General features: G+C 36.3%; 1 protein-coding gene across 3 annotated transcripts in view; it reads left to right on the forward strand.

The window, feature by feature from the left end:
- Window positions 1-13,668, forward strand: part of LOC115918242 (nuclear cap-binding protein subunit 3-like) — a 66,975-nt gene that overhangs the window by 35,248 nt on the left and 18,059 nt on the right. For all 3 annotated transcript variants that reach the window (XM_030991723.1, XM_030991724.1, XM_030991725.1), the window contains exons 3-4: window positions 2,474-2,606; window positions 4,713-4,838. In XM_030991723.1, coding sequence (XP_030847583.1) covers window positions 2,474-2,606; window positions 4,713-4,838 — 259 coding nt within the window. The remainder of the gene's footprint in view (window positions 1-2,473; window positions 2,607-4,712; window positions 4,839-13,668) is intronic.

Raw genomic sequence — 13,668 nt, forward strand, 5'->3', positions numbered from 1 at the left:
AGTGGGTTGATGCACTCAGTACATGCACATGTATATCCATCTTTCTAATAATAATACAATCGAGAGTGTGAAATCTCACCCTCAGGGTAACATGTCCCAAAAGGCTTTCTTGATTAGTTTCTAATAATTTCCAACAGTTTTGGTGAAATCTAGACACTCTGTAGACAAATTTGAGATAAGAACCGTAATCTAATTTTTGGGTTTATTCGGAGCAGATGTGGTGAGAGGTGTGTGATGTCAATGCTGCGCTGTCACAAAGCGTCAACACTTGTTGTGTGTGTTGTGAAAGTGTGCTCAAGGCATGTATGCTGATTAAGAAAGAGATCTGGATCCGTTTGAGATTTCTGTTTCATTGTTTCATACAGCTGAAGATAGTTAAGGAAATGGGGTCAAGAAATTTATTTGCTGGATATTAAATACTTTTGCATCATAATCAGTTTGGCCAACTTTCAGAAAAGTTTCAGGATATCCAAATTAAATTTGAACTACATGTAGGTTGAATTCTTATAACCAACTGAAGTTTGTAGGCATTAAACACTTGCCAATCATTGTAACAACTGTCCTGCACAAACTTTTACCTACCCCTTAAACCCTGTCCTTTAAAACCCAGTTTGTTCTACAATGTGCTCCACCAACAATTAATCTGTGGTGAAAATAGAGTAAATGGACTCTGACCCTAACTCTAACCTTATTTCTGAACCTACCTAAAATTCACAATTGCAAAATTAACATTAAACTTTGCCTTTAGCAAAATAAATCCAGAGCAAATGTCATCAAAGCAAAGGTTATAGAACTGCAAATCCTATAAAATCTGTGATGAAATAAACCTAGCGAAAATTATGTAATGCTGTACAGGGGTAATAGTGATTCTGTGCATCATATCACAACTTTATTAAAATATTATTAGTTAAAGATGGTTGTTTCTTACACAAAATAAACGTTAATGTATCAAGTGTGTTAAGCGCCAGAAAGGTGTTAATTATGTACAAAAATGACATGTTTTTGTATTCTTCTGACCCCAAAACAGATGTTAAGATAGAATTTCATATAATTTCTTTTTTATAAAGAGCTTTCACCAAATTTTCCTTTCATAAAAAAGATAGCATTGATTACATGAAATTCCTTTTGCATCATGGATTACGTGAATTTCCTGACTGACATTAGGATGAGCCTGAGTCCATCCAAAATGACAAACTGATATACAAAAGACCTGAGGCAATAATCATCTTTGATATATCCCACAATGAATCTTAATTGAATTTATATGTTTTACTACTTGTGCTACTCCATTGAGGATATGACAGCCCCTGCTGCACCCTGAAACTGAAACTATAACACCCCAAGAAAAAAAAGATTGGAATATTCACGTGACGGAATATTTCCCAAGGAAAGATTTGATTCACACCAGCCGTTATCTAATTTAGAGCTATCAGAAGACGCGATCGCAAGGCTTTAAAGCTCGTAATTGACCAATGAAAAGAGATTGGAATAATATGAGTAAGAGTGACTGAATGAGTTACAAGAGAGAGAGAGAAATATTGGGCTTAATTGTGTTCATTTTGGTAAATAGGTGAAATTATGTTATCAGGAAACGTCCGTACAAGCACAGCCGCACGCTTCCCTGCTACTCGGTACGCCGTGCCTATGCAATGTTTGGAAGTGTTTTAAGCCGGTAAATCTCGAAGAAATTAAGATTGTCATGATAACTTAAGTAGGTATAATAGAGAAGTTAAGGAAGCCTTAGGCAGATAAGTCATGATGATAAGTCTCTCTTTGTAAAGGGAAGCTATTGATTAGCTTACTTTTACACCTCGGCACGCTCTGAAAGTGTTTCCACTCACCCTCAACACGGTAGCAGGAGTTCACACTCAATCAAGTTTACTTCTTCCCTGGTAAATTGTGCTTGTTATGTTTTTATTGAAATATGGATACTTACAAATCCTTTAAAAATTTATTGCACTTTTCAACCATAACCATAACCATTTCAAAACAAGCCTGTTGAAAAGTGCATGCCAGTAACAATATACTGTTTATTGGTTTCTACTGAATATTACAATTTCAATTCAGAAGTGATATTTTCATTATTCTCAGAACAAAACAGGGAGCAGCCAATTTAACTGAAGGAAGTAATCTAAAACTTCACCTGATTTTGACAACCGCACTTTCTTATGTGTGTGATTACATTTCTCTTATTATTTCTTTTCCCCTTGTTTAGGTGTTATTTTTGCATTGTGTATAGGATCATCTATCTATAAGTCCCTGTAACTTTTTGTTGATCCAGCCTCTTTGTAATTACCAAAGTGCATTTTCCATTGTATTGGCTTATCCATATTTGTAAGAAATATTTGAATTGTATTCTTTGACTTTGCATGTTTTTGTGAAAGTTGTGAATAAATTCAATTCAATTTAATGCAATAGTGGTTGAATTTATTTTCACACTTTTTAAAACTTTATTATTTTTCTTTCTTTTCAGGAAGCCCGTAAGAAGAGAGAAGACAGGGCCAAGAGGTTTGGTGCATCAAGCAAAGATAAATCAGGAGAGAAGGAGGAGGAGGAGGAACAGGAAGATATATCAAACGTTGTACTAGCCCCAGGGTCTAAAATAGGTAACATACTTAGAATTTCACAATAAATCAACGAACTAACAATATTTTTAAATATGTCATCTTATTGATATCATTGAAAAAAATAGATGATAAAGATAATGAAACACTCTAAAGTCTGCTGCACTTTACTTTTCTTTATCTTTCTCTTCCTCACCCCCCCCCCTCTCTCTCTCTCTCTCTCTCTCTATCTGTCTCTCTGTCTCTCTCTCTCTCTCTTCCTCTCTCTCTCTCTCTCTTCCCACTCTCTCTATCTCTCTTCCTCTCTCTCTCTCTTTCTCTCTCTCTCTCTCTCTCTTTCTCTCTCTCTCTCTCTCTCTCTGCTTCCTACCCCCTCCCACCCCCATCTCTTCATCTTTCCCTTTCTTTCTTTCTCTTTCTCTCTCTCTCTCTACTCTTCTATTTCTCTCTCTCCCTTTCTTCTGCTCCTTTACCCACTCTCTCTATTTATCTGTCTTCCCCATTCTCACTTTCCCTATAATGCATTCAAGTATTCTCTCCACTTTTTTTTCTTTCTCTCTCTCTCTCTCTCTCTCTCTCTCTATGTCTTTCTCGCCTCATTTCTAGATGCTGAGTATGAATACATAATGAAAAAAAGTGAGAAACATGCCCTTCAATCGTTTATTCTTAAAAAAGAATTATGAAGACTTGGTAAAAAGGGAAACATCTTTTTTTCAAAGAACATATTTTTGATAAGTTTTTGAACAGGTAGGTAGGGAGAGACCAAAGGGAGAGGTACTAATACAAGTATTAATCATCATGAACAGCACGACCCGATAACATATTCAAAATAGCATATCTCCCTAACATTTAAATGCTTGATGAACCGTAACTAAATTGTGGATTCAGATTCTAGTTACTGATAAACGTCATGTTTAATAAGCTTAGTCTTGCAAGAATCGGGCAGTCTCTGAAAAACTTCCAAAAATGGGTAACATGTTAAGATCTTCAGAAGATAAGGAGATCTGTCAAATTATGAAAGGAAAAAATAAATCATATGAGTCAGTTTTTATGGGGTATAACAGAGATGAATATTGACATTAATGCTGTGACAGTGATAGGTGGATGTGCATAGTATACAAATATTATTTCGGTTTGATCCAGATTAGAAATGACATCTTTCTTTTAATCCTTCCCGTTGGACCCAATTTCACCAATGCATCTCAAATAAAGGCATGTTCACATTTGATGTGGTAAACTGGTGAAAAGGAAAATATGTTATGCTTAAATAAATGGAAAGTGGGGATGAGCTAGGAACAGTACCTGCATGAAACAAGGCCCTCAAGTGTTTGGTAGATTTAAACTGGGCTCCACACTTTACTTTTTGTGTCAGTGACTCCAGATGACATGAGTCCCCTTTAAAACAAAATTTAAAAATTTAAGAGGGGGTGGGGGGGGGGGGGGGGGGGGAGGGGCATGTGTTCCAGGTACACGTTTTGATTTAATACAGACCTTTTGTTTGTTCTTGTCCTCATTCTTAAAGACATACACAATTCTCTTTCACTTTCTTATTCATGATTTGGGGTTCTTGTCAATTGTTTGTGAATGACTTGGATTGTTTTATGGATTTTTTTAAAATGTAATTATGTAGACTTTATATTTATCAGTTTTTTTCTGGGACTGTTTTTACAAACAGAGATGCCTTATTTCAGGCTTTTACATGCTTCATACTGTATAGAACGTATCGTCTGTTTGGAGCCAGAAGGGCGTTAACTCATGAGTTCACACCCTCGTGGCTCTCAACAGATGCCAATCATGAGGCTCCAACGAGCTTGGGTCTTCTTTCAGGTCAATTGGATAAAATTTACTGGCATCCCTGCACAAGGATATTTATCAATAAAACAAAATGACTTCTTCGTAGTTTTCTACTACTTCTTCTTCTTCTTCTTTCCTTTTAGCTGTGTGTCTGCGAATGTATGTTTATGTGTGTTGATGATTGAATAGTTGTATTAACATAGGATTTAATTTATGTATGTATGATTTGCTCAAGGGACTGCTCCAAACCTTTATGAATACATTTTATGTACAATTTTTGAATGAATAAATGAAATGAAAGAAATGAAAATTGAATTTAAAACAAAACACTGTTCCACTTGTTTTTAATTACAGATGGTAGTCCTGTTCGTTTTGAAGCACTTCATCTAATAGGAGTTGACGACATGAGTACCCAGGATATCTTCAGCTATTTCCAGAGCTATGATCCGTCCTCTATAGAATGGATCAACGACACATCATGTAAGTATACATACGTACATGTACATTTACTCTTTAATTTCACATTAACAGCATTTATTATTCAATTCAACAACTCATGGTGAAGAGGTTGGTAACACATGTAGTAATAACTCCTTGAAGAAATTTTGATTTCAACTTTTACATTTGGTGTTTAGTAGCCAAGGCTGAATTTTAGAAAGTTAGCTGGAAGATTTAAAGGTATACAGTTTAAGGTATAAATTCTTTAAAGTTCATAACAGATTTTGTGAAATGTCATGCACGCAATATGATACAAATCATATAACCTGGGCAAAGGCATGGGGAAATCAAGTTTTGGGGAATAAAAAGGGAAATTAATGGGATTAAACTACATAGAGCAATTGGTAAATAGTGAGGACATGACGTCACAAACTGATAACCATCTTGGCAATTTGTGTTGTGATTCTCATTGTTCCATAGTTTTACATACTTTTTCAAAAATTCATAACTTTCTTATTAGGTATCCGATTTTGCTCAAACTTTTTTGATTGGTTTGTCTGATTTTTCTGCTTTTATTGAAAGTAATAAGTTATTTTTCGAGTGGACTTGCCCTTTAAGTTTTGAGGACAAAGTGAACCTATACTTACATAAGTTTGTAATCCAAGCCCTTAGCACAAACATTTGACATACTTAAAGGCCCGAATTCACAAAGGAGGTTTAAATTCAACCCATGGTTTAAATCTTCATTTACATAACCCATTGTCTACAATCCAATATTAGACGCGTGCAAAGCAAGGTACCCTTAATATTTTGCGCTAATTTTTAAACCATGGGTAATAAGTTAAACCTCCTTTGTGAATTTGGGTCAAAGCCTGCAGCAAGTGTTCCCAGAGCAGACGTTAGATGAACAATGAAGTAGAAAGATATACATGTATTTAGATCCATTTAAAATAGCCTAACTTTAATTCCTGTTGACAATGATTACGAGGAGCAGATCTAGACTGTAGTAAGAAGAGGATGGGATGAGTAAGATGGAATGATCAATTAAAAGTGACGAGTGCGAGTCTAATTTTAGGCGGAGTTTGTGGAAGACGAGAGATTGTCATGCTGGGTTATATCCTGATAGTGAGAGCCTATTGACAGGTGGATTGGTAGAAATAGATTGACCGGTATGTATTTACTTGTCCCTGTGTTTAGGTTGTAGCAGGTGCGTACAGTACAGAAAATGAGAAGTAAACTTCATAGTGTTCATACGATGTTTACATGTAGCATAAAGCTATTGGCAATTGGTCAAGGTTATAATCTGTTAAGAGCTTGTAGATGTAGTAAGCTGTGGATAAATTTTAAAATGTTACTCCTGTAAAAACCAAAAAATTTCATGGAATGTAGCTTTCACAAATTATTATGGATGGCCATTTTTTTAACGGCAAGAAACTTTTGTGAATTGCAAAAGTTGAATGTTTCGCCAATTGTGATTCAGTCACTTTTGCAGCATGAATTTTTCATGAACTTTCATGAATTGATATGAACCACTCACAAAATATTGACTATTTCATGCATATACAAATTTTTGTTTTTGATTGTTAATTTTAGTATGAATGACATGGCTCTATGTTGTAGTTATTAATGAAAATGTTAGCAATATTAAAGACTGTTAGATTTCCCGGAGACTATTTTCTCAAGAGTTGATTTCTACAAAAAATATTTTCTGCAGCTCTGGTTACTTACTATCAGGCTAATCTTGCATCCATATGAACAGATTGGAATCATTATTTTGTTTTTAATTGTCCATTTTATGGGGTGGAACCGGCTGATGCTATACCTTTAAATAAACACCTTATGGATAAACATAAGAGACTGAAATTATGTTGTAGTTGTCAAGTAGGAAAATGATACATGACATGGTAGTGCAACTGTTAGAATTTCATCGGGGGTAGAAGAAAAAATAATTGAATGTCTTCCGTTTCTCATCATCTGTGGTTTGTGTGGCTGAGCAAGCGTTCACTCTCAAAAATAGAGAAAAAATGATAAGTTAATTGTGTGTGAGGAAAGTTATCTCTCTGTTAGCTAAAAATGCAGGGGACCCTACTTGTCTATGAAGGGGATGTATTCTAGTATTAAACTAAATATACCCTAAAACAAACAATGGTATGACCCTCTGATCATTGTCAGTGGTGGAAACAATGGAAAAGTACATTTTGCCTGAGGGGATGACAGGTTCTTGCGTGCCAGTGCCACCTGTAGTTTCTAATGAGCTGTCAGAAAGAGTTTTGGGTTTAAGCCCTGAACGGTGCAAGACGACAGCCTCTAGAGGAAAACCGCTTTTGACGTCATCTCGGGGAGGAAACAATGCTTTCCGCAATGAAACTTGCTCCAAGAAATAACCTCTTTAGGATAGTAAGCAGAATAAAGGCATTCTATCTATCGTGAGATTAATGTTGTATCGAGAGATAAAGAGATGTGGAGGGGGACGTGGGGGGAGAGACAGAGAGACAGAGAGGGGGAAGGGAGAGAGTGAGAGAGAGAGAGAGAGAGAGAGAGAGAGAGAGAGAGAGAGAGAGAGGGAGGTAGAGGGAGAGGGGGAGGGGAGAGACAGAAAGGGGGAAGGGAGAGACAGAGACAAAGCAGGGGGGGGGGAGGGAGGTACATACAGCGAGCAAGCGGGCCAGAAAAGAAAGAAATCTTGAAAGAGGGGGAAAAGGGAGTGAGTGAAAGCATTGCATGAACAAGAAAAAAGAAACAATCTGAAAGAGAAATAATCTGAAAGAAAGAATAAAGTCTCTCTCTTAATACTTGTAGTCTCTTGTAAAAAACAAAGAAAGAAAAGAAAAGCAGTTGATTTGATTATTAGAATAACATCATTTTTATAATGTATATGATGAATTTTTTTTTTTTTTTAAATCAAGTTATAAAACAAATTCCAAGTATTGATTTAAATGAAGGCACACTGTATCTCTCAGAGTATATAAAAGCAACAGTTTTTTTTTTTTTTATACAACTAGATAATTTGCTTACAGACTACCTGGTAGAATGTTGAAATGTATTTGATGATATACTCTACAGCATAAACACCTGATTTGAAGAAAAAATTTGAGCGTTAATGTTTGAAGGTGCGTCCCTCAAAAGAATATGAAAGCACTGCTTTTCTAGATCGTGCAATTACATGTAGTTGGTTTATTCATTACGCTTATTTTGTTATGTATTTGATGAGAACGATAGATTCTACAGCGTAAACACCTGATATGAAGGAGAAAAAAAGTTGAGCGTTAATGTTTGAAGGTGCGTCCCCCGAGAGCATATGAAAGCAGCGCTCTTGTAGAGCGTGCAGAGGTCTCAACACCTGTCACCAGGGTGCATTTAGGGCTGTTTGAGTGGAACTTTGCTCCACTTGCTGCTCACTTCCAAAAACGCTCTTAGCTCTTGTGTTCATTCCTTTCATTACAACTAGTCAGTCATGTAAGCAGAGATTTTGAACGATGTCTCAAGAACCTTCCTATATCCTCCTTTAGTAGAAGATTGTATCTTCACCCTTCAGACTTAATCGTCATGGGGACGGCTTGTGACATTTTGCAAAAGTGCCCAGCTCCATGTTTGAATGTTTCGTGCCCCAGTTCGAAAACAATTTGTTATGTTTGTTTTATGAAAGTTCTCAACTTTGAATGCAAGATTTATTTGATAGGCAATTGATGAATCTATTTCACAGTGTATAGCATACTTGTTGATAGTTGATACATGCTTTATAGTCACTGAAGGTATATACTGTATGTACCAGTTCAATCTTTCCTGAACCAGAAGGGTGTTAACTTATAAACTTCAAAAGTAAATCAACATTGTTCTGACTCTCAGGAAATAACTTATATTTCAAGGTCATTGATTCAGATCTACCAGCAATCATTCTAGGGCGCACTTTATTTCAATTTTAGGGTAGATTCACCCTAGGCTTGTATTTGTATGTATTTTCAAAATTATTTTCCTTATTCCTAAACCGCAAAACACCTGATATGAGTTTGGAGTTCATGTCTATCTAATTGAATTGTCAGTTTTTCATTTTTTAACTAATATGTTGGAGGGTTAAAACATTTTATTACAAGTTCAGTAATGCAATGTTTATGGAAGAAAAATTGCAGATCAACAAGTTATTTATTGAATATTTTAAGTATAATTTTGTTCAAACAACCATGATACACAGCAGTAATACACGCTAATTTAGAATAAATAAACAGCACAGGACATTGAACTTTTCAGGGCCAGTCCAATCAAGATGTTGAAGCTTTGACCCACCTTCAAAAAATGAAAGGTGTGTTGGGTACAGAAATCAAAGTGTGACTTCCCTCGTATGTCAGAAAGCAAGTCAAGTGCATGATGGGATTGAAAGGTCAAACATATCAATGTCGATCGGCGTAGAGCAATGAACTTAGGTTTAACTTACCGAAAGAGAGGGGGGAAAATTGTTGCAAAGATAAGAAGTGAGTTCCAAAGGCTTTTTTTCGACAAAACATATAATGAATTGGAAAGTATCATATTGCGCTTTTCTACGAGAGTTTGTTGCCATCAGTGGCGTAGACAGGGTGGAGATTTGACACGTTCTGTCAACAAAAAAACGATAGCATCAACTGGGAATGATTAATCCCCTTAATGTACATCATGTTTTGGGACCGAGAAAAGACGCAAACGTAATCACGTCTGTCATGAAATTGGATTTTCCTGTGTCATGTGATGTATAGATTGAATCACCTAATATACAATGCTTTAAACTGGGATAGTATGTGAGTATATGACATAAAACATATATACTCTTTTCAACTGAAGCACTGTAAAAGTGACCTTATGTAGCTTTGCTTTGGCTGTGGCTTTAGATTTTTATTGTACATTTACTTTGTGGAGGAAAAAAATAAAGAAATTGTGAATAATAGTACTTGAGACCTAATAACATGCCCTTTCCCAGAAGAAGTTTCAATTAACCCCCAAATGTAATACAACTTTACATCCGGCAAATTTTCATGATTGCTTGAAATAGACGCTTGTTGCTATTTTAGAAACATACGCACCTCATGCAACTATATTCTTTCACAAGAGGGAAAAATATGTTTTATGAACCAAACTACACACTACATCTTTTTAGGGAAAGTTTATTTCTACAGATAGATTACAGGTCATGTGATAAAGTGGACTTTTTACTTTTTTACTAATTAAAAGTGGAAAACCACTACTTCAGGTAATTGTGGAAAAACACTCTTCAGTCTTGAATGACATGGGAGTATGTACCGGTAAGTTCTATTAAAAATCATTTTAGGATGGAAAGCTCTGACGATACATGTAGATCCTTGAATAGAATGTATCCACCTACACGTATAGCTACTAAACCCATGATCTGTTTAGGCTAAGTTTGTAATGAGTGCTAAATGTGTCTATCTGCGTGTGCAGGTATCTAGGCGAAGATTCGATTTGGGATTTCAGTGTAGATCGCGACTCCCAAGCCTATATACCCCAGTGATTCACACAGGGTCCCAAATTCACCCTCTAATTTTAAACTTTTGAGCAACTGCCTACAGGTTGTCTGATGTCATTATCATCTCCAATTGATTCTTTCCCATTTGGTCGAAGAAGAAGAAGCCGCAAGAAGAAGCCGCAAGAAGAATGTGTCTCGCGTCTCGAGGTATCCAGTCTCCAATGTGAATTGATTGTGACATGTGCTCCAATGTGACTCACCTTTGCAGCTTAAAACTTTGCTCTTTTGATTGACATTTTTAATTCTTCAGTTCAAGCTCTTCATCTCTCTCTCTCTCTCTTGTTCTCTCCCTCTCCCTTTCTCACATTCTCCTTTTCTCACATTCTCTCCGGTTCTTTCACTCTGACTTTCAAACTCTCTCCTCTCCTCTGCCCATCTCTTCTGTCTGTCTGTATTAATAAATAAAAATATATTACCACAAACATGCTTGAAAATGTAAACATTCCTATTCAATAAGCTTTTAAAATTGCCATTTGCACATTAAATGTTGTGTTAATTTATTTATTCATTTCGTGGTTGTTGTTGTTGTTGTTGTTAGGGGGGGGGGGTCTTTTCTAAAACTAAAGCTCTTTTTTTCTTTCTTCCTCTTTCTGTTTCTCTTGTGACAGACTGGCATTAAAACATGTTTTATTCTCTAATTGTCGGAAACGTTTAGAGTAAAAGATAATTTGTTGAGGAAGAATAAAGAAGTCAAGACCTGTTAGTTGAAGACCCGGTCGATCAGGTGGGTCTCTGGGGAATGTGACATAAGGGGGAAACAGGAAATGTAGCAGATTTAAGACAGGAATTGTAAAGTGGCGGAGTGGGTTTCGATAGTCGGTTTGCACCTGATAGGGGGTCGACGACATGGGGGTACTGGTTTTTATCTCCATGTTGACGTCAAGCTTGACATGTACCAAACATGGTCTGGTGTGTAGAATTGAGAATATTTTAGGGCTCCACACTGACTATTTTAATCCAGAATATGGATTTAAACTTATGAATTTTATATGTGCCTGGGTTCTCTATTTAAATTTTGAAATATGGGGTACAGAGTTAAAATTTGGGGGCCCATGTGATGTACTGTCAAACCCTGATTGCTTTTAAGCTTTGCAGAGTGAAGGATATAGAACAAATGAGAACGTGTATGGATTAACATGGATCCATTGAAGAGGAAAAAAAGACTTACAAACTTGTTTTCTTTTTCTTTTTGAAGCCCTTACCCCTCCCCCCAACAAGTTGCTGTATTAATTGCTAGTTATTACTACATGTAGACTCTGATTACAGGACAATACTGAGAAAAGTTCTGCACGAGTTGGGGTCTAATTATTTCTCGGCTGGAAACTTTCATTAACCTGAACCACTTGTGAAATTTGCCATGTTTCTAGTTTCATAGTATGAGATCAATCATAGTTCATCCTCCAGATAAAGATCACATGCAGTCTGTGGTCATCTGTGTGTGAATTAGATATGACACTTCCAAGACACCATAATAGTATTAACAACAGATCATTGAACCTTCTTGACCATGTCCAAACCGTAAATCGTTCGTTGATATCAAGCCATGAAGTAGTAAATGGCATTGAGTATGACATTTTGTAGTATGGCATAAATCTAGTTCATCCTCTAGAATCTAGATAAAGATCACACTCTGTGGTCATTTGTGTATCAATTAGATATGACACTTCCAAGACACTATAGTAGTTTAAACATGTAGACTTAAAATTTTGAACAAATAGATTTAACAATTAGGTTATCTTCTTGACCATGTCAAAAATTCAAAACAGCACCTTTAATATCATGCCCTTAAAAAGTAAATCATATCTTACAGTATATGAGACCAATCATAGTTCATCCTCCAGATAAAGATCACAGTCTTTGGTCATCCGTGTATGGATTCGATATGACACTGCTTGAAGGCTTGTGGTCCTCTGGGAATCGGCCTGTAATCAGCAGCTCATTTGTACATGACATCATTACGATCTGGCCATGTGTGTTGCATCGGGTAGAAGATGAATCACCAAAGATTGATGCGATGATTAGGGGAGATACCAGACAAAAAGAGAAGATTTTGTAGCACTGATTCATGCTGTATATCGTCTGCTGACAGCCAGAAAGGCTTAAGAGGTAGTATTGCTCATCTGGTTCTTTATAGCAGATCATTATGTTTATTGAGAGAATGATCACCAACTACAAGAGATACCAAACATGAAGAGATGATTTTAGTTGAACTGATTCATGCTGTATCCTCTGCTGAAAGCCAGAAGGGCATTTAGAGGCAATATTGCTCCTCTGGTTCTTAGCAGCAGATCATTATATTGAGCGAATGGTCACCCACTGAATCTGAACATCTGTGTTGCATCGGGTAGAAGATGAATCACCAAAGATTGATAGGATGATTAGGGGAGATGCCAGACAAAAAGAGATGATTTTGTAGAACTGATTCATGCTATATCGTCTGCTGAGAGCCAGAAGGGCATGTAGAGGAAGTACAGTGAAACCTGTCTATATAAAGACCACCGAAGGGAGACAAGAAAAGTGGTCTTTATAAGTTTATAGGCAGGTGGTCTTAATGTACAGGTTTCTTTAGTACCGGTACATGTTTCAAGGAGAAGCCATTTTCAATGGAAACAAAGAATGTGGTTTCTGTAGACAGGTGGTCTTTCTATACAGGTGGTTGCTGCAGCAGGTTTGACTGTAATGCTCATCTGGTTCGTAAAAGATCATTATATTGAGCGAATGGTCACCAACTTATAAGAGATGATGTGAAATACTATCCTCACCAAGGGGATATCGGGGCAACTATCTTCACAAGCCAATGGCCGAAGACTATTACATCTTGTGATGGCTTTTACTAATACTATGACCACCAGATTAGGTTAGACATTCTGTCATTTGTCATGTAACCTCATTTTGACCAATTATTTTGCAAGATTCTCGGTATGTGAGATATGACATACTTTATTCTTTAGTCTCTTTCAAATTCTTCCTATATTTTCATTCTATTATTTCTGACTTTTTCTATTTCACCCCTTGTCTCTTTATCTAGTCCTTTCCCATTTCTTCTCATTCCTTTTTTTTCCTCTTCTTCGTCATCTACTGAAGATAATTCTTGCAAACTTGTTATTGCTTGAATTTTACATTACATTAAAAAATACATTGTAATTTGAATAAAATGTAAATTGTGAATTTAAGTTTTCAAAAGAGAATATAATTAACAAAGTATCAAATTAAAAACTTGTATCCGCCTCCTACTGAAAGCCGTCTCACACCACTAAACCAACTCCAACCCAACCACCAACATGACCATTCTGGCTAATGTAATCTCTTTGTTTGTTTGGTCTGTTGTTAGTCTGGTTTTGGGTCTATCAGGGTGACTGGGAC

This window comes from Strongylocentrotus purpuratus, unplaced genomic scaffold, assembly GCF_000002235.5.
Source record: "Strongylocentrotus purpuratus isolate Spur 01 unplaced genomic scaffold, Spur_5.0 spur5_scaffold_2, whole genome shotgun sequence".
Lineage (NCBI taxonomy): Eukaryota > Metazoa > Echinodermata > Echinoidea > Camarodonta > Strongylocentrotidae > Strongylocentrotus > Strongylocentrotus purpuratus.